This window comes from Nomascus leucogenys, chromosome 18 (assembly GCF_006542625.1).
Source record: "Nomascus leucogenys isolate Asia chromosome 18, Asia_NLE_v1, whole genome shotgun sequence".
Classification (NCBI taxonomy): Eukaryota; Metazoa; Chordata; class Mammalia; order Primates; family Hylobatidae; genus Nomascus; species Nomascus leucogenys.
The window spans coordinates 85907809-85929728 of record NC_044398.1 but is presented as its reverse complement, the minus strand read 5'-3'; the positions used below and the strand labels follow the sequence as shown (position 1 = coordinate 85929728).

General features: G+C 46.0%; 1 protein-coding gene across 1 annotated transcript in view; it reads left to right on the top strand.

Moving 5' to 3' along the window:
* XYLT1 (xylosyltransferase 1) overlaps positions 1-21387 on the top strand; it is a 371622-nt gene extending 350235 nt beyond the window's left edge. The window contains exons 11-12 of the mRNA XM_012497124.2: positions 5723-6056; positions 14763-21387. Coding sequence (XP_012352578.2) covers positions 5723-6056; positions 14763-15085 — 657 coding nt within the window. The 3' untranslated portion in view covers positions 15086-21387. The remainder of the gene's footprint in view (positions 1-5722; positions 6057-14762) is intronic.
* Positions 21388-21920: the final 533 nt, after the last annotated feature.

The following is a 21920-nucleotide window of genomic DNA, read 5'->3' as shown; positions in this document are numbered from 1 at the left end:
ACAGAACATTTTACCCAATGACTGCAAAATATACATGCTATTCATCAGCGCATGGAACATTCTCCAAGATAGACCATATGATAGGCCACAAAACAAGTCTCAACAATTTTAAGAAAATCAAAATTACAGCAAGTACTCTCTCAGACCACAGTGGAATAAAATTGGAAATTAACTCCAAAAGGCACCCTCAAAATCATGCACATACATGGAAACTAAATAACATGCTCCTGAATTCAACACTTCTGGGATACGGCAAAGGCAGTGCTAAGTGCAAAGTTCATCGCATTAAATGCGCACATCAAAAAGTCTGAAAGAGCCCAAATAGACAATCTAAGGTCACAGCTTAATGAGCTAGAGAAACAAGAACAAACCCAAACCCACCAAGGAGAGGTGAAAGACCTCTACAAGAAAAACTGCAAAAGAAGTCAGATGACACAAACAAATGGAAATACATCCCATGCTCATGGATGGGTAGAATCAATATTGTGACCATGACCATACTGCCAAAAGCAATCTACAAATTCAGTGCAATTCCCATCAAAATACCACCATCATTCTAAACAGAACTAGACAAAACAATCCTAAAATTCATATGGAACTAAAAAAGAGCCTGCATAGCCAAAGCAAGACTAAGCAAAAAGAACAAATCTGGAGGCATTGCGTTACCCAACCTTAAAGTATACTATAAGGTCATAGTCACCAGAACGGCATGGTACTAGTATAAAAACAGGCATATAGACCAATGGAACACAATAGAGAACCCAGAAATAAAGCCGAATACTTACTGATCTTCGACAAAGCACACAAAAACAAAGTGGGAAAATAACACCCTATTCAACAAGTGGTGCAGAGATAATTGGCAAGCCATATGTAGAGGAAGGAAACTGAATCCTCATCTCTCACCTTATGCAAAAATCAACTCAGGATGGATCAAAGACTTAAATCTAAGACATGAAACCATAAAAATTTTAGAAGATAAAATTCGAAAAACCCTTCTAGACACTGGCTTAAGCAAAGACTTCATGACCAAGAACCCAAAAGCAAATGCAACAAAAACAAAGATAAATAGATAGGACTTAATTTTAAAAGTTTCTGCAAGGCAAAAGAAATAATCAGCAGAGTAAACAGACAACCCAGAGAGTGGGAGAAAATCTTTGCAAGCTATAGATCCAACAAAGGACTAATATCTAGAATCTACAAGGAACTCAAATCAGCAAGAAAAAACAATCCCATCAAAAAGTGGGCTAAGGCCATGAATAGACAGTTCTCAAAAGAAGATATACAAATGGCCAATGAACATATGAAAAAAAATGCTGAACATCACTAATAATCAGGAAAATGCAAATCAAAACCACAGTGCAATACCACCTTACTCCTGCAAGAATGGCCATAATCAAAAAATAATAGATGTTGGCATGGATGCAGTGAAAAGGGAATGCTTTTATGCTGTTGGTGGGAATGTAAACTAGGACAACCACTATGGAAAACAATGTGGAGATTCCTTAAAGAATTACAAGTAGTTCTACCATTTGATCCAGCAATTCCACTATGGGCTATCTACCAGAGAAAAGTAAGTCATTATACAAAAAAGATTCTTGCACATGCATGTTTATAGCAGCACAATTCACAATTGCAAAAAATATGGAACCAGCCCAAATGCCCATCAATGAGTGAATAAATTGTGGTGTGTGTGTGCATATATATATATGCCCACACATACACACACCATGGAATACTACTCAGCCATAAAAAGGAATGAAATAATGGTATCTGCAGCAACCTGGATGGAATTGGAGACCATTATTCTAAGTGAAGTAATTCAGCAGTGGAAAACCAAACATTGTATGTTCTCACTCATAAATGGGAGCTAAGCTATGAGGAAACAAAGGCTTAAGAATGATACAGTGGGTTTGGGGACTCAGGGGCAAGGGTTGGGGGGTATAGGGGATAAAAGACTAGACATGGGGTGCAGTGTATACTGTTCAGGTGACGGGCGCACCAAAATCTCAGAAGTGACCACTAAAGAACTTATTCATGTAACCAGACACCACCTGTTCCCCAAAAATCTATTGAAATATAAACATATACACACACATTATAAACTCAAAAAAAAAAAAATAAACGCAATGGAAAGCCATTGGTTGGAAGCCGGGGAGCAGCATGTTAAGCTTGAATTTGAATATGTATTTGAATTGGGGTAATTGATCATTCTGCAGTGGATGGTGGTGGACTTCCACAGTCAGGCCCCTTGAGAAGGTCTTGGAGGATGTGACAGCAGCAGGGCACTAGCTCAGGCTGCCCCACCCCTCACCCTTCACGCTCCTCGGTTGAAAAACAAGATCCAGGTTGTTTGTCAGCTGCTCCAGAACTCTTCTGCCCAGGTTATCTTGGTTTTAAAACTCAGATTTCAGGGAAGTGTTTATCCTTATTTCTTTGGAGGATCCAAGGACAGTGTTCTGGAGGGTTCCCATCTTCCCTTAACTGGTGAAAAATCCCTTCCTTAAATATGACCCTAAAGTAGTTTTGTGGCCATTCATCTGTTTTGTTAGTATCTGTTGGAAACTAGTGCATGGAGGGAAGTCCATGTGTTCAGCCCCTACTCATTCAATATGTGTTCAAGAAAGATTGATAGACAGGTGATACATAGATTGATTAACAGACAGATAGATGGGTGGATAGATTAATAGGTAAGCAGATGGATAGATGATTGATGGACACAATAGAGTTGACAGATTAATGAGACAGGTTGAGAGATAGATGATAAACACACATAAGTAGATGATCAATCTGTATAGATCATCGACCAATCGACAATAGGTGCTCAGTATATCTCTATTTCTAGATCTCTATAGAGATATATTGAGCACCTATAGTAGACAGATATAGAAATAGACATATATTGAGCAACTACTCTATGCTCAGCACTGTTTCAGACACTAGAGACATGGTGAGCAAGCCAGATACAGTCCCTTCCCTCTTGGAGTTGACAGTCTAGAGTTGGAGAGAGAGAGACCTATAAATTAAAAGATGCAGTACTGTAGGGGTCAGGAGAAAAGCTATGATGATCAAATGCTTAGAGACGTACCTCAGTGATGCCTCTATCCAGGAAAGACTTATGAGTAGAGGTGATGCCTGAGCCAAAATCTAGATGACGAGTTTGAGCTGGCCAGGAGGACGCGGGGAAAGGTAGGCCAGTCCAGAGAACAGGTGGATCATGGCCTATTCCAGGCCATGGAACATCAAGAGGAAACAGAGAAGATCAAGAGGAAACAGAGAGCCCTTCAGGATGAGGTGCTGGGAGTAACCCAGGGTGGTCTGGAGCAAGGAGCGAGTGGAAGGGAGGGAGAGGGATAGGGATGACAGAGGTGAAGCTGGAGCCAGACGAGAAAGGTCTCCAGGACAGGTGAGCAACCGGACTTAGAAACCAAGAGTTGCTGAAAGGGGTTGTAAGCAGGAAAATAGAAATCAGGTTTCTTTAGAAAAATCTCCAAGACCTTGAAGCCTGAACTGAATCCTGTTGATCATTCATTTATTCCTTCAATAAATAGTATCCTTTTAATTCCTACTGTGTTCCAGACACTATGCTAGGCACCTGTGGGTCCCAGAAGGCGGTGGTCCCTGCTGATCCACAGGGTAGTAGAAAAATACCAAGATTTCGTAAGTCTGGGAGGGACGGCAGCCCCCGCAGGAATATCAGAGCAGTAACTACCTCTGTTACTCTCAGGATGCCTTCTTAGTCCTAATCTTTAGTCTCTGGCCTGTGATTGTACTCACTGTACAGTGAGTATACACGGATGGCAGCCACCCCTGGTAGGCAGTAGGGATTTGGTTTATATGTGTTGGGTGAATGAATGACTAAGAGTGAATGAATTCATGAATGGGAGGCAACATGTAGCATAGTGGATGAGAATGCAGCCTCTGGGGTTGGACTTCATGGGTTCCCATGCTGGCTCTGTCCCCTCTGACCATAGCGAGTTATCTCACTTCTCTGAGACTCAGTTTCCACATCTGTAAAGTAAAGATAATGACAAGGTCTCCCCTTTATGGATTTGGGAGTATCAAATGAATGGACATGTCTGCCTGGCACACTGTAATCCCTCAGCAAATATTAGCAGTGGAGCTCTGTACCCTGGGTAAAGAATGGACTGAGATAGTATCTGTTGCAAGAACAATGAGAAACTAGATCAGCTCCTATTTCCCCAGCACATAGGAAATCTCAGAACGTAGGTAAGTGTATCCACACCCAACCTTCGTGCACACACACATTAGAGATGCTAATTATGGGAAGACAGCAGAGGCAGTGCAAGCCTCATACTGTACCCGTCATTTGCCCCAACATGCCCACATGCTGTGTCCTCAAAACCACTAAATTAATCCACCTGGGGGAGATCTCTTTTTTTCAAATTAGACGACCCCTAATTTAATTTGATTTGAAATAGCAACAAAGGTCCTTGTCAGGAATCTTCCTAGTTCATTCAGTTTTTGGTCAAGCCATTCACCCATTCATTCAACAAACATTACTCGAGCACCTGCTGTGTACTAAGCATGGTAGTAGGCACCAAGAAAGAGCAGAGAACCAGCCAGCTAAAGCCCCCGTTCACAGAGAGCTTATAGTACAGCTGGAGGAGATACGGAATAAATACATCAACAGACAACTCTGAGATAGTGCTTCTCACCACCGGTAGGAAGAAAATAAAGCAGTAGGGAATGACATGAATTGACTGAAGGTCCATTTGAAATTTGGGGTGGGGGGTGGTCAGGTAAAGACTCTGTGAGGCAGCTTTAGACATAAGGGGCTGGCCTTGCAAGGAAGGAGTATTCCACACGGGGCAGATGGTGCAGGAAGGCCTAGCTGGGAATGAGCCTGCCTTGATTGAAGTGGCTAAAACAAGGTATCCTGGAGAAAGATGGGGAGGGGTCATGGAGTTGGAGGATGGGGCGAGCTCAGATTCTGAGTGCACTAAGAAGGCTGAGGGCAGCAGCAAGAGGACAAGGCCTTTCTGACTATAGGATTTGGAAGAAATTGCAGGTGGCACAAGTGGAAGGAGGAAAGCCCAGAGAGAATTGCTGTGGGTCACAGCCGCACACACCCCCAGCTGGCTGGCAGGAAGGAAGGATCGCAGGATGACTCTCATGCTTACGGTCCAGATCTAGGTGCCTTGGGAAAGCCAAAGCTCTCTCTTTCTAGGAATCCTATTTGAGCCCCCGTAGATGACAGGCAATGCTGAGGGTCTCTAGCTTATGATAGAGCAGCTGTAAAAACGTGACTTCTATTCTTGTTCAGAACCATTGCACCAAGTGGAGGTGTGTGATTTGGAAAACCAAGGATGGAAGTGGAAACCAGCTATACCTGTGGAGTGGCAGGGTGTATGTTTCTGTGGAATGGCCTGCAAGCAAGGCATTCATTCATTCATTCATTCATTCATTCACTCATTCAGTCCATGTGTGGTTTTCTTTTCAAAGCACACGCCATACAGCAGGCACAGGAGGCCCGGTGCTTTAATAAAAGGACCACAGGCCTTGTGATCCTTCAGACTGAGTCCAGATCCCAGATCTCCTGCTTATAAGCTGTGCAACCTTCTGCAGGTGACTTAGTTGGAGCCTCAGTTTCTTCATCTGTAAAATGGGTATATGAAAGGTAACAAAGGGGATCCTAGGCCTTTCTGAGACCTGGCACCCTAGTTCAGGCCCAGTGACTTCAGAATTCACTCCCCTGTTTCAGGTCGGCACTGACTGGGATGCCAAGGAGCGGCTGTTCCGCAACTTTGGGGGTCTCCTGGGGCCCATGGATGAGCCAGTGGGTATGCAGAAGTGGGGGAAGGGACCCAACGTCACCGTGACCGTCATTTGGGTGGATCCCGTCAACGTCATCGCAGCCACCTACGACATCCTGATTGAGTCCACTGCCGAATTCACACACTACAAGCCCCCTTTGAACTTGCCTTTGAGGCCTGGGGTCTGGACAGTGAAAATTCTCCACCACTGGGTGCCAGTTGCAGAGACCAAATTCCTCGTTGCACCTCTGACCTTCTCCAACAGGCAGCCCATCAAACTGGGTGAGTACTCCCAGTGTCTGTGGGAAAAATACTCCTTCCCCGGGGACCTTGAGGGTCTTTGGTGTTGGTAGGCAGCACTGCTCAGATGTAGGGCAAGCAGCGGCCTCGCAGAACGGCACTCCTTGCTCTCAATACTTTTCTCTGCATTTCCCTAGAGAACCATCTAATTTCCTACCTGCACGCTGAGATGATGTCATCTGTCTAGGTATTAGGTAGCTATTTGTTAGATGCTCTCCCACTCAACTTCCAGAAGGCCTAGATCATACTGAAGACAAGATGGGAAATAAACCCAGGCAGGTATTAAGGATCAGCAAATCTTGTTTACTATTAAAAAAAAATCAAAACAGGAAATTCTGTTCATCAAAAATATGATACATTAGGTGGAAAAGATGAACCACATAATAGTGGAAGATATTTGCTACATTTTTTTAAAGTACTCATCTTCAGAATTTATAAAGAAATGCTATTAATCGGAAGTTGGCCAATCCAGCCCACTACCTGTTTTTGTAAACAAAGTTTTATGGGAACACAGTCACCGTGCTCATTCATTTACATGTTGCCTGCTTCTGCTTTAGAGCTACAGTGGCAGAACTGAGTGGTTGTGACAGAGACTGCATGGCCCACAAAGCCAAAGATACTATCTGGCTCTTTACAAAAAAAAAAAAAAAAAAAGACCACCAACCCTGCTATAAGAGAGGGGAAAAAATGGAGAGAGAACATGAATGGCCCCTCACACACAGAAAAACATGTTCGGCCTCATTAAAAATGAGAGAAATGAAAATTGAAAGCAAAGAGAGGTTCCACTTCACACCCATCGTATTGGGAAATGCATGACAGATAAGAACCTGTGTTACTAAGGCTGAGAGTAACAGGCATTCATGCAGTGCTAGTGGGAGGGTGAAGTGCTAAGACGAGTTTAGAAAATGTTTTAATATCTCCTAATAAAGCTGAACATACACACACCCTACCACAGACGTCTCACCCCTAGGTATAGGCCCTAGAGACATGTGCAGAAATGCTCACATGAGAATTATTCTTAATAGCACAAAACCAGAAACAGTCTGATTGTCTGACACTGGAAAGGAGAAACAATTGGCTGTCTGTTCATACAATGGAGTACTATGCAGCAGTGAATAGCAGTAAAGCATGGGCATGTGTTGGCTTGGATGAGTCCCTAAAACATAGTGTTGAGGGGGAAATATCACAGACAAATCATAATTATGATGTATTTATGTCAAGTTCAAAAACAGGCAGAGTCAACAATATCTTATTTCAGGAGTCATATGTCAAAGTCAGCTGTTAGGAAATGAAACATGAAATTAACACGAAATTCAGGTCAGGGTTTCCATCCCCATGGAGAACAGGGACTGGGATGTCAGTTCCTCACCTGCCTGCCTTTTTTCTTTGTCCATTGAAAGGGTTTACTTTTATACTTCTATTTCCCCCCTTTTCACCTCCTTTTATTAAGGGGAGAAAGTCTTTCTCCCTGCTCAAATCCTACCTCTAGAGAAACCACTGCCAACAGTCTGGTGTGAATCCTTTTAGAAGTTTTTCCATACTTTTAAAGCATAAACATAACACACATCATAAATCACAAAACCTTTGCTATTTTTTAAAAATGAAATAATACATTTTGTACTGTAAGATTGCTTTTTTTTTTTTTTTTTTACTTTCTAAGTCAGTATATATAAAGCTACCAGCTACATGATATTCCACTGGGTTAAGGAACCACAGTCTACCTGTTCCCCTATTGGTGGACACATAAGTTTCTATTGTTGATGATGATGATGATGATGATGATGTTACTGATAATACTGCAAGGAAAAGTCTTTTTTTTTTTTTTTTTAATGGAGGTTGGCCGGGTGCCATGGCTTACACCCGTAATCCCAGCACTTTGGGAGGCCAAGGCAGGCGGATCATCTGAGACCAGGAGTTCAAGACCAGCCTGACTAGCCTGACCAGCTTGGCCAACATAGTGAAACCCCGTCTACTAAAAATACAAAAATTAGCTGAGTGTGGTGGTGGGTGCCTATAGTCCCAGCTACCTGGGAGGCTGAGGCACGAGAATCGCTTGAGGCGGAGGTTGCAGTGAGCCGAAATCGTGCCACTGCACTCCACTTGGGTGACAGAGGACGTTCTGTCTCAAAAAAAAAAGAATTTAGGTCAGGCTCTTTTGCCTAGGCTGGAGTGCAGTCATGCAATCATAGCTCACTGCAGCCTCGAGCTCCTGGGCTCAAGTAATTCTCTCACCTCAGCCTCCTAAGTAGCTGAGACTACACGAGTGTGCCACCATGCTTGGCTATTTTTTTTTATTTTTTATTTTTTATTTTTGTAGTGGTGTGGTCTCACTATGTTGTCCTGGCTGGTCTCAAACTCCTGGCTCTAAATCAACCCTCCCACCTTGGCCACCCAAAGAGCTGGGATTACGAGCATGAGCCACCCACCACATCCAGTCCCAACAAGGAAGAATCTTAAACATAAAATTGTATGTGCTCAGCTGGGCGCGGTGGCTCACACCTGTAATCCCAGCACATTGGGAGGCCGAGGCATGCGGATCATGACGTCAGGACATCGAGACCATCCTGGCTAACACGGTGAAATCCTGTCTCTACTAAAACTACAAAAAATTAGCTGGGCGTGGTGGCGGGCGCCTGTAGTCCCAGCTACTCGGGAGGCTGAGGCAGGAGAATGGCGCGAACCCGGGAGGCGGAGCTTGCAGTGAGCCGAGATCGCACCACTGCACTCCAGCCTGAGCGACAGAGCGAGACTCCCATCTCAAAAAACAACAACAAAAACAAAGAAGCAAAAAAAAAAATTGGATGTGCCCATGCAGTTACATCCATAACACAAACTCCTAGAAACGGGATTTCTGGGTCTCTCTATATTTGGAATTGTTCACGTCCATCTAACAGATCACAAACTCAAAAGCCAGAAATGCATTACAGCCTCTTAGCTTCAGAGTTCTGGATTGGGTGCCCATTAGCCAATGATGCAAGGGGATGGGGACGCAGCTGTGGGGAGGAGGTGCCTGGAGTCCTAGCAAAGGGAGTTGTTTGGGAAAAACTCTCGGACTACTTTTCCTGTGTTCTCACACCGCGATAATCAACACAGAAGAGTTCTGTGACAGCAAAATCGGGGGGGAGTTTTCCCCATCAGCAAGCAAGCAATCAGTTCTGCAGCAGACACCAGCTGGGTGTCCCCCAATTCAGTTCCAACACTCTCTGCCCCAGCGGTAGCATCAGACACCACAGAGTGAGGGCTCAGTGCCATAAGACCACCCCCTTCTGCCCGCTAATCACAAGTCTGGGCCTCTGGAACTTCTGAACAAATGGTTTCAAATTGGGGTACCCACAACCCCCTCTTTGGACTCAATTACTCTGCTAGAGCAGCTCACAGAACTCAGGGAAACACTTATGTTTATTGGTTTGTTATGAAAGATATTTTAAAGGATGCAGATAAACAGCCAGATGAAGCTATACAGAGGGCAAGGTCTAGAGGGGTCCTGAGTGCAGGAGCTTCTGTCCCCATGGTATTGGGGTTCCCACCCTCCCAACAAATGGATGAATCTGCCCCTATGGCATTGGGCTTCCCACCCTCCCAGCAGGTGGATGAGTCTGTCTGCATGGCATTGGGGTGCCCACCCTCCCGGCAGGTGGATGAGTCTGTCCCCATGGCATTGGGGTGCCCACCCTCCTGGCAGGTGGATGAGTTCTTCCTCACCTTCCTGTGAAGCAGCTATCACATGCTCAGCTCTCTAGAAGCTCCTCAAACCCTGTCCTTTGGGCCTTTTATAAAGACTTCACTAGTTATCCATGATTGAAGCATGACAACTGTGTCAAAATGTGATTGGACAAAAAGGGTCTGACCTAACCCAGCAAGGCCTGTCTGTTCAGATTCTCGTTGGCCTCTCTGTGCAGTAATTCCTCCCTCCAGGGTGTGCGTCAGGGCCCTCTCTGGAATGAGAGTCCTATCACCCACAATCTGATTAGACTCCAGCATTGGGCAGGAGGAGGCCAGAGAGATTCTATTTGCTGAGGCCTAAAGTGCCCAACATTGTAACAAAAGACTAACCAGGGTTACAGGAGTTCTGAGCCAAGAACCATGGACAAAAACCACTATCACGGCCAGGTGCAGTGGCTCACGCCTGTAATCCCAGCAGTTTGGGAGGCTGAGGTGGGCGGATTACTTGAGGTCAGGAGTTCAAGACCAGCCTGGCCAATGTAGCGAAACCCCTTCTCTCCTAAAAGTACAAAAAATTTGCCAGGCATGGTGGTGGGTGCCTGAAATCCCAGCTACTCAGGAGGCCGAGGCACGAGAATTTCTTGAACCTGGGAGGCAGAGGTTGTAGTGAGCCAGGATCACACCACTGCACTCTAGCCTGGGCAACAGAGCGAGACTGTATCTCCAAAACAATAAATAAATAGGCTGGACACGGTGGCTCACACCTGTAATCCCGGCACTTTGGGAGGCCAAGGTGGGAGGATCACCTGAGGTCAGGAGTTCGAGACCAGTCTGACCAACATGGAGAAACCCCGTCTCTATTAAAAATACAAAATTGGCCGGGTGTGGTGACGTGTGCCTGTGATCCCAGCTACTCGGGGGGCTGAGGCAGGAGAATTGCTTGAACCCAGGAGGTGGAGGTTGCGGTAAGCTGAGATCACGCCACTGCACTCCAGCCTGGGCAACGAGAGCAAGACTCCGTCTCAAAAAAAAAATCAATCAATCCTCTGTCATAGGAGTCTCGAAGTGAATGCTCAGCTTGTGCTGTCTTTGTGCAGAGCAAGCAGAAAGATAAGGACTTCATGTTATCTTGAGCTGGAAGCCTGCTCCTCCTTCCCCTATGAACCAGGCAAAAGACAGCCCCTCCAGAGCTGACCAGGCCCAATCCTAACCCCTTAGAGGTCTTAGGTTCCTTCTTGATCAAGTTCACATCTTTAGCATCTCTAAGGATTTCCAGTGCCGGACATGGAGGAGAGGGGAGTAAATGGCTGTGTCTTCGCTGCTTCAGGTACACCTGTTGGACAGAATGAAGCAGTGCTCCTGAACACACCCCCATGCCAGTGGAGCAGCCTGGGGGCCATTCATGGGGTCCTGATTTTTCCAGTGTTTTCTTCTAGGGTTTCTAAGGAAGGCAGGGCTCTCCCTACACACGCCCAGGATGACCCAGGAGTCGTTTTACCCCCACCGAGAGCAGCCCTCCTGTCCTCGGTAATTGTATTTGTTAGCGACGTTCCAGTGAATGACAGTGAACACGAAGGTGGGAGCAATGCAATTTGTAAAATGATTCATCAAGAGTAATTTTCTATTGATGCATCCCTGGTAATCGCAAGAAATCCGATGAGGTAGAATTGAGGAAAATTTAATTATAGAGACGAGCATCGCAAGCTAATATTGTAACAGCATTTCCCACATTAACCTCATTTCTCATAAGGGTTTTTTGCATCACCCACAATATTTGGCTCCCGGTGTTCACGTGTTTGTTAGCTGCTCTTTTCCCTTTGAATGTCCTGCCTTTGTCAGTTTCAGTATCTCCTCATTCTCCACTTTCTCACTCTGCAGAATAGAGGCACCAAGGGGCTCTGATAGAGAAATTAGGGCCTGCACCAAAGACAGCAGGCTCTGTTCTCCTGGCAGGTGGGGCTGAAGCTGCCCACCCTTCCCTGTATTAGAGAAAGATGGGTTAGGACCAGACTTCCAAACACTATGGCTACTAACTACCATGGGAGAAAAAGCTTTGCTAAACCCCTTGCAAGACAGAGTATGCGCTCAATGACTGCTAACCTCCTTCCTCCCACTTGTACCCATCCAAACCACAGAACCCAAGCCTTTTGCTTCCTGGGGCATTGGGAATTAAAGGATGACAACCTTGTCTGTGTTAGTCAAGGCACATTTTGAATTCATCTACTATTCTCACTGCTTTTAGAAGGGTAAGCATATGGTCTTTCTTCCTTCTTCTTGCCTACTCTGGACACTTGTTAATTATCCAGGCTGTCCTGGGTGCCTTTGGTGGTGGCAGCTGCTGTCAGGCAAACGGGAAGCACTGTCTTCTGAACATTGCGTTATCTTGGAAGGTTTCTTGTAATCCTAGCTGTCTCAGCTCTTGCAAAGCCTGATTTGGTAAAGTGCAACTCACCAGAATCATTGGCCAGCCTTTTTAAAAATATATATGTGCTTCTACTGAGCAATAAAAAAGCAATGAATGTGAATGTCTTCAAAATATTAGAAATAGCATCTATTAGAAATAATAGAAGTGTATACCTTCTTTCCTTCACCCCAAATTGCTATACTTCCTGATTCCCCATTGTGCAGCCCTGGGAGGTAGTAGTAGTCACTCTCATGTACATGTTACTATTTAGCCCATTTATGCCTAAGGTTGCAATTTTTTGAATTTTTTCTGAGATGGAGTCTCACTCTGTCGACCAGGCTGGAGTGCAGTGGTGTGATCTCGGCTCAATGAAACCTCCGCCTCCCAGGTTCAAACAATTCTCCCGCCTCACCCTCCCGAGTACCTGGGATTAAGGCATCAGCCACCATGCCTGGCTTATTTTTGTATTTTTAGTAGAGACGGGGTTTCACCATGTTGGCCAGGCTGGTCTCAAACTCCTGACCTCAGGTGATCCACCTGCCTCAGCCTCTCAAAGTGCTGGGATTACAGGTGTGAGCCATCGTGCCTGGCCCAATTGTTTGAATTTTTGCATGAGTGAAAAATCAGACCTTGGCAATGACCTGGAGCAGTAGAGTATCAGGGTGAGTGATAAGCACTGCCGTTGGAGTCAGTTGGTCCTGGATTTAACCCCAGATCTGTCTCTAACTCCAGCTGCCTCTGTTTCCCCATCTGTAAAACAGGGATGATAAAACCAGCCCCCTAGTTTTTTAGGTGTGTGAGGATTATGGACTAATACCAATAGTAATAATCCTAGCTGTATTTGTCTGTTCTCATGCTGCTAATAATGAACTAACTGAGACTGGGTAATTTATAAAGGTAAGAAGTTTAATGGACTCACAGTTCCACATGGTCAGGGAGGCCTCACCATCATGATGGAAGGTAAAGGAGAAGCAAAGGCACATCTTACATGGTGGCAGGCAAGAGCACCTGTGCAGGGGCACTCCCCTTTTTAAAACCATCAGATCTCGTGAGACTTATTCACTATCACAAGAACAGCATGGGAAAAACTCACCATGATTCAATGTCCCTCCCACAACACGTGGGAATTATGGGAGCTACAATTCAAGGTGAGATTTGGGTGGGGACACAGCCAAACTGTATCACTAGCTAAGCTTTTCGCAGCACTTAGTATATGCTAGATGTCATTTGTAAACACTTTGTATGAGTCAGCACATTTAAGCCTCACAAAGCGAGAAGAAAAGGCATTAGTACTTTACCCGTTTTATTGATGAGGAAACTGAGGTACAAGGCTTGGAGGTCAGAAGTCACACACCTGGTATGTTGGACGTGGGGATGCAAAACCAGACGGCATGACTGCAGTACCTGGGATCTTGTATGAAGTGCTTCACAAAGTGACCGGCACATAGGAGGGGCCCAGCAAGGCAGCACTGTTCTGAGAGCTAGTTTGACCTCCCACCCCACCTCACCCAGGTCCACACTTCATACTTCCAGAGTGACTGTTCTGTGGTCAGTTCATGCACCCTGTCTTAGGCTTCTGGGAAGCAGAAATCTAACTTACGCAGAGTACAAAGTGGACACTCAGCAGCTGAGATCTGGGCTTCCCAAACAGACCTGGGTACAGACACTCATAATCTGTGTGATTTGGGGAAAGAGGCTTAATTCAGATTTGCACTTGCTGTTTCTCTGCCCAGAATTCTCTTCCCCAGGATCTGTATGTTAATCATCACTCAGCTCAGATGTCACCTCGCCAGAGAGGTCTCCCCTACCCACCTTATCTAACATAAACACCCTGTCACTCTCTAACCCAGGGGTCAGCAAACTTTTTCTGTAAAGGGCTAGATACAAAATACTTTCAGCTTGTTGGGTAAAATACAGTCTCTGTCTCAAATACTTAGCTCTGGTAGTACAAAAGCAGCCATAGACAATACGCAAATAAATGGGCACAGCCGTGTTCCAATAAAACTTTATTTACAAACACAGGCCATATTTGGTCCAAGGGCTGCAGTTTGCCAACCCTCTTCTCTCACTTAATACCCTGTTTTTTTGGTTTTTGTTTTGTTTTGTTTTGCCTTCATGACACTTATCACTGCCTGAAATAACCTTATTTATCTACTTGTTTATTTATTTGTTGTTCTCCCTCCACTGGATTTTAACCTTCCTATCTGGTTTGCTCCACCACCTAGAATAGATCCACGTACCTAATAGGTACTTAATATGTCTTTATCAAATCAGACAGTGCCTTGCAGATCATGGGCGTTTAGTAAATATGTGTTGACTGAATGCCTGGCACAATGTAGGTGCTTAAAAATATGTATTGGATGAATCAGTGTCTGCACCATCAAAGATGCTGTGTAAACATGTGTTGAATGAATAAAGGCATGCACCATGCCCTGTACAAAGTGGGCTCTGTCCTTTTCTCAGCTGTGAAATGGGACTGCTAAAAGAACTTCATGAGATTGTCGTGTGAATTAAATGAGGCGATGCGTGGTGCCCAGTGCAGCACCAGGCACGGGGTAAGTATGAATAGGCATCCTATTGGTGACTCTTCTAATCCTGAAATTGTTCCCTTTGGCTTTCAGAGGAGGCATTGAAGCTGCACAATGGGCCCCTCCGCAACGCCTACATGGAGCAGAGCTTCCAGAGCCTGAACCCCGTCCTCAGCCTGCCCATCAGCCCCGCCCAGGTGGAGCAGGCACGGAGGAATGCAGCCTCCACGGGCACAGCGCTGGAGGGATGGCTGGACTCCTTGGTGGGCGGGATGTGGACTGCCATGGACATCTGTGCCACGGGCCCCACGGCCTGCCCAGTCATGCAGACCTGCAGCCAGACGGCCTGGAGCTCCTTCAGCCCTGACCCCAAGTCGGAGCTGGGGGCGGTCAAACCCGATGGCCGGCTCAGGTAGCAGTAGGCGTGAGGAGTGGGCCACAGCAGGATCTCAACGGGAAAGCAGCCAGAGGGGTTGTGGGGCCTGAACCCTGGCCTCCCACCCTGGGGGAGGCCCTCTGTGAATGGGTCTCTCCTGGCCATAGAATGATGAAAAGGGAAGGTCAGCAGGTCAAAGCAGGATCAGCCAACAACCTGCCCTTGGCAAGCTGCGGGTGGGATGGCTCAGTCCCTGCACTGTGACGGTCTCACCTCTTCTGGTTGATCCTCAAGTCCTACAGGTTCCTTGTCTTCCCCTTCCAGTGACCCACCCCTGACCCCAGACGTGTGATTTTCAAACTTTTATTTCGAGCAGCAGAACTTTGTTTACTGAGCACAGTCATAAGTGGAGGTTCAGGGTGCGGACGAAATCCAAGCTGCTCTGGTTGAAGCTGACAAGTGCAAGGTTCCCTCCCAAAGCTCAGCCCTCCGGGTGGTCTCCTTGCCCAGGGTATCTCCTACGGTACCTCTTCAGAACCCAAGGGCTCTGCAAATGCCAGTTTGACAAGCACTGCCCAGACCAACCATGGGTTCAAACTCCAGCCCCGCCCTTTGGTTCATTTTTCTGCTCCTCTTGGCTGGGGGACTCTTGTGCCAGCCTTGATAGTCATGGTCGTGGGCCCTTTCCCATGGAGGCTGCAGCCTTGGGAGAGCTCTGAGCCTCTCAGCAGCCCTCCTTGGGTTGAACTGTTCTCCTTAGTAACTAGGTAAGTGGGAAAGCCTTTTGATGTGGCATGGCCAAGGTCCAGCCACAAGTACAACTGCCACCTGTCCAGGGGTCTGGGCCTCCTTCCCTCAAGGCTGCCACACAAAGTAGCAGAAATAGGATGATGTTTGTGAGCACCAAACTCAAGACCATGACCTTCTTTGATCCTTAAAAATGGGAACTTTGACAGCCATGACCATGAAACTCACAAGGCAACGCGATGAAACTCACAAAGCAATGCTTGGAGCAAAACTCCTGAGCTAGACAGCACAGCAGCACCCATCCCCTGCCAGAGCCCTTCCGTTCTGAGGTCAGACACACAAAACCTTTGTCAATTGCACACTGGTGCTATTGGGAGTGACCAAACCGCATGAACCAGACTTTTCCCGTCCAGGAAATAGCATTTCAGATTTGGTTTTTAATTTCATGCCCTTCCTAATCCAAGGGGCCAACAGGCTCAACAGGATATGCAACATAAGTGGGAAGGTTATTTAAACAAGAAACAGTATGATTTAAGTGTCTGAGTTACCAGAAACCCAAAAGGTTTCCTTGCCATGAGCCCCCTGGAGTGTCATCCCTGTTCACCAGGAGAGCCCTTCGCAGGAGGCCTCCCTCGCTCCTGTAATCCCACCTCCCCTGAATGATGGGATTCCCTTGGAAAAAGGTCTCACCCCTGGTAGCCATCTGCCCTTCCCATGGAGAGGCAGTCCTGACACTTCTCACTTCTCTCCAGCGTGGGTTTGAAGGGGTGCCCTTCGCTTTGTGTGACTTGTCCTAATCCTAGCCAGATATGTTGCCCCATCCCAAGCCTCACAAGGTAGGATGTCCTGTTGGCAATGGAGGATGTAAAGAAGGGACACTTTAGATATTTATTATTTATATGTTTTAGTCAATGACTAATTAGTAGGTGCTGTTTTTGCAGCTTGTCAATTATGTTACTTACTAACTGAAGCTGCCTTTATTCACAAAAGGCCCCTTTTCCCATCTTTTCCCACCCCCTGGTGTCTCTCTCTCTCGGTTTCTCTTTCTCTGCGTCTACCCCACATCCTCCTTATCCTCAGAGTAAAGCAGGGGCACTGAACACCATGCAAAGAAAGCTCCAACCCGCATCTTCCACTGGCTTTGAGTGGGGTGCCTTGGGGACCGTTGGAGCCTCGTTTTTTCCTTATGCAGAGTGTCAACCTCATCTCTCCCTCAGATTCCAAGAGTGTTGGAATTCCTGAGCCTCCCATCCTCCCCCTACTCACCTCCCATCACAGGCACAAGGAGGTGACAGGCAGAAAATGTGGAGGGTGGGTGGGGAATGTGCTAGCTGCAGAGAGCTTGGGCCATCTCTGCTTGCTCCATGGATGCCTTTCCATGGCCCATCTAATTATGGGCATCCATGCAACCTTAGCAGAAGGAAACAGGCTCCTTTGAGAGAGATCCATCTTAGGAAGAGGGTCGTCAGATCCAGGCAGCAGAGTCCAGGAGATAGCCATTCTCAACAGCGATTCTAGGGATCTCAGGGTACTTTTCTCAGAAAGCCCCTGTGATCTCTTTCACAGACTCTATGGTGGCCACGTGCTGGGTGCCACATCCTCTTTCTGCCCCCGGCCTCTGCCTCTGGCCAGGGTTTGCCTGGGGCTGCTGAAGCCACTTCGGGAGCTTCCCTTTCACCCTCCTTGCTGGGCCACTAGTGCTTTATGTTTGCAGCGGCTTTGGGGACGCAGCAGTGCAAGTCCCTGTGCATAATGTGAACCTGCAGACTTCAAGACGGGGCCCCTCCTGCACCCACTAACATGTCTGCCTTTTTTTGTTTTTATCCTGGAACAAGTGGAGAAATGGCAGAGCTGGCTGACTCTGGGGACCCTTCCCTTTTTCCCATGGCTTCATTTCTTCTTCACCACAACTAATTCGGGGAGCTGAGAAGTCACACAGGGTATTCCTCTCCCTTCTCTGATGTTATTAATAGACCAGAGAATAAGGTTGCAGATATTACATTTGTTTTTTGTTTTTGTTTTTTTTTTAAGGAAAATCCCAAAGCCCAGCATGATTTGAGAAAAGAGGATGTTTTCCGAGGGAAAATAATTTTTTTTAACCTGCCTGAGAATGATTTATTTGTTGGAGGCCGTTGGTCAGAGAGCCTGGAGCTTGGGTTGTGGAAGATATCAAAAGCATAGGGCTGTGGTCTCTGGAAACCTATTACAGCCTGCAGGGTACAGCAACTGTGAGCTGAGCCAGTGACGAGGTCCCTGGAAACTCAGGAAGGCTTAAAGGTGGGCCTTGGGCTATTGGTTTGTGGAGAGAAGGAAGCATTCTTTAGGCTGCGGCACTCCATATAGTTTCCCACCCACCGAGTGACATTCAGGCAGAAATTGAGCTCAGGAGACAGCCAGCCTTCCCACATCCCACTTCACTTCCCAGTCCACATGTAAAGCAGTGTGTCTCCAAGGAGGCAGTGAGCAATTCCCAAGGTCCCCGTGTTGTAAGAAGCGCACTGCTTTCTCCCTTTGCGGGGGGGAAAATAAGGCTTTCCTGATGAGATCATGAGTCCTTCTGGCTTCATTTCTCATTCATTGTGGGTTTAACTTCTAAAATGCAAATGGAGTTTAGAGAGGATGAGCAGAACCACAGGACCCGCCCCCACCTCTCGCCCACTGCAATTGCTTCTACTCTGGGCACAAGTTTGCGTGTCTGAAGATCATGTTTCCCTCTGGTTCTCTAGCTTGCAAATAACACAGAAGACACCGGCTAGAACCTTAAGCTTTCTGCCAAAAAGATGCAGAGAGCAGGGCAGTAGCTACCGGGAGTGGGGTGTGAATAAAGAGTCCTTCCACAGCCAAGTTCTCTGAGGATTTGGAGCACCAGCTCCCCAGCAGCATCCAGGCGGGGAGAGGTGTACATTTAGGTGGAGGGGTACATCTAGGGGTGGAGAGGTGTATATTCTAGAAACAGCTGTTAACACACTCCACTTTAAAGACAGCAAGCTAGACCTGCAGGATCAAAGCCACACACTGTGGTAGGGGTTACACATGTTTATGGGGCCCAGGATACTAGCAGAGATGAGTGAAATGGTTGGTGCGAGGCAAAAGGGCATGGTGGGGGCAGGGATGGGGACTGTGGTCTTACTGGCATGCACGTGACCTACCCAGAATGAGCAGCTGCTACTCAGCCCCAACCTATCATTGTTTGTAAAAATGTAAGCACAGTGTAGTGGAATCTTCCAATTTGGAAGGGAAGCCAGAAATCCAGATTTTTTGGAAAAAATCTGATTTTTCAACGTCAGGTTTTGTTGTGTTTTTTTTTTTTTAACAAAGAAAAATTCCACTGTTCCACTTGTACACTGCCAGCAACCTCTGCTCTCTGGAGAGGTGGTTTAAAGTGAGATTATGCATTGCCCTGGTAGAGGAGGAAAAAAGCCAGCATCAGGTCAGGGCAAAAATAACAGCCCATGTTGAACTCTGAATGGGGACCTCTTGCTAAGTCATTCTGCTCCCCAGGAGACCATTCCACAGAGGGGGGTGGATCATTCAGCTCTCCTGGTCCCAAGATTGTGCTGAAGGGAAGAAGGAACAGAATCTGGAGATCTGGACTGCTGCCCCTTAGATATGCAGAGGTCCACATCTGCCTGGGGCTACACCTTGTGGGACTCCATCAAACCAGGCAGAAATGGCAAAGACAGTCTAGGAGGAGGAGGAGGTAGGGTGTGAAACAGCCAGGCTCTCTCCAAATCCCAAGTGTTGACACAGCCATCTTGCCCTATCCCTGGAAGCCTCTTTGGAAACCACATAGAGCTGTGCTGTCTCACGGGATGTCCTGTTTGCTTCTGCCTCAGTTACCTTACTTTGCCCATGGGTCTACCACAGGCGCTACCTCATTGTGTCTGCTGAGAAGTTTACCTGGGAGGGGGGAACAAATTTGTCCAAATCTGCTTGAGCTGAATGTATGATCTATGCAAATTCTCTCTCTCCTCTCTCTCTTCCTCTCTGGCTCTCTTAGAAGTTTTGTTTTGTGTTTACCTTGCAAACAAGATACTGTATAGGACCCTCTTAAGATGGAGGAGGGCTTTCTTGCGCCACCTGTGTCTACCCCTCACGTTGTCTTTGGCTCTGGTCTTGCCAGGCTTATGCAGGGAGAAAGTGGCCTCTCTTCCCTCTCCACTTGGCTGGGAATATTCCAACTGCCTCTGCCTACAGATACCACCAGAGAGCGGGTTCTGCACCTTGTCATCCCCCTCCCTAACGTCATCTACTCCATCCCTCATGTTCCTCCAACTTGCTTCTCCCATCCCTCCTTCAAAAAAAAAAAAAAACAAAAAAAAAAAGCCTTAGGTTTCTCCTTTTTGAAATGTGGCCTTAACATTATTTTTGGGAAGCTGACCATCCATCCTTTCCCTCCCATCTCCACCAACATCACAGAAGACAGCATCGTGAAGCTTCTATGGCAGCCTCCTAAGGAAGGGGCTGCCAATCTGTAGTTTGCAGATGCTATAGAAATTGCTTACAAATGTCATCTTTAAGAAAAATGTTCTTATATTTTTCCTATGGGCAAAATGAAGGCTTGGGTGCTCATCTAAAGCTCAGCCAACTCCCGAAGCACTCTCTTAGAGCATATTGCCGCTGTAATGGGCTGGCTTAATTACCGGCAGAGTGCTTGAAAAGGCTTTGCAAACCTCCCCTGCCCCCAAGACTGGGTGACTTTATATGTACTTCATTCAAGGGTAAATCAGGAGACGTTCTCCATTTATCTCTTCGTCCTTCCTGCCTGGAAGGTGATAGCACTAAATATTCCCAGCAGATGGGTAGTGTTCTCAAAAGGATCACCCTTTTCCTACCTTCAGACTCTATTCTTTACCCTTCCATTGCTCCAGTGCTGATGGAGGCCAAAGACAACCCCAGGGTTTTCATAGGAAATTCACTGGAATTGTGCGCAATTGTCTTTGTAGTCCTTTTGCCTTTTTTTTTAAATATTATGCTGTCAATAGCATTTGTTTGGGTATTTGTTTTAGAGGCCTCACTCTAAGTTATTACCGTCCCCTTCATTGTTTTCAAAGACATGTGGTGATATAGTTTTTAAAAATAACTATTTTGTTATAGATCATAATATGCATAAAACTGTACAGAAATATTTTGTAATGTGTTGATTTTAAAAAAGAATCTGTAAATAAAGTTTTAAAAAAAGAATTCAAATGGCACACACTGAAATATGTAGATATTTTGCTATTTATTTAAAGGAGTATTTTAAGAGATATTGAAGTATCTGAAATTGACCAGTAATCAAAGTTCCAATCATCTGAATGCTTTTCCTTGAGGTAGAATGTGATTCTCAGAAATGATTGCATTACCTGCCCATTTTTGCACCTTTTCTGTCTTTTTATTTAGCAGAACAACAACAACAAAATTGTGCCTTAGCTGTATTTTTTTGTCTAGGGGAGTTTGTTTCTGTCTGACAAAGCAAAATATTTTGCAGAAAACAGTGGATGTATTAAATACTGTATCATACCAAAAACACTGCAGGTGTATATAGATGCTTTCTGTCATACTGTGTTTTCAGATGCAGAATTTTAAAATTAAAAAAATACTGCCTTTATGGAACAGTGACTATATGTGGCTTCTTTTCAGCAATATTGTGCATCTTTACACAATCTCATATTCTCTTCTGTCATCTGCATGGTGAAGATAGGATGACTATATAATTTATCATCCAAACTGGGATACTTTTGAGAGTTAAAGGAAGCACCATGTGGATGGGATGCTGAGACTACAGGCATAAATGGCCTATCCTGGGAAAACCTGGGTGTGTGGACACATTTCCCTCATAAAAACTGCTGTCATCTTCTAACTGGATTATAGCAACAACCTCCTATAAGTACCTCCTGGTTGAGACAGAAGTATATGATTTTTAAACCCTTACTGAGTAGAGAATAACAAGAAGGGACGGCCATGGAAAGTTGCAGTTTCCTATACCCAACTGGTTGGTTGGTTGGCAAACCTGTTTTCCTTTCTCTTTACCACAGAGACTACATTTCCCAGACTGCCTTGCTCTTAGCTGTGGCCATGTGACCACGTGACCAGGCCAATGGAACAGCTAGACTGCATTTTCCAGACTCCCTTGCTCTTAGCCATGG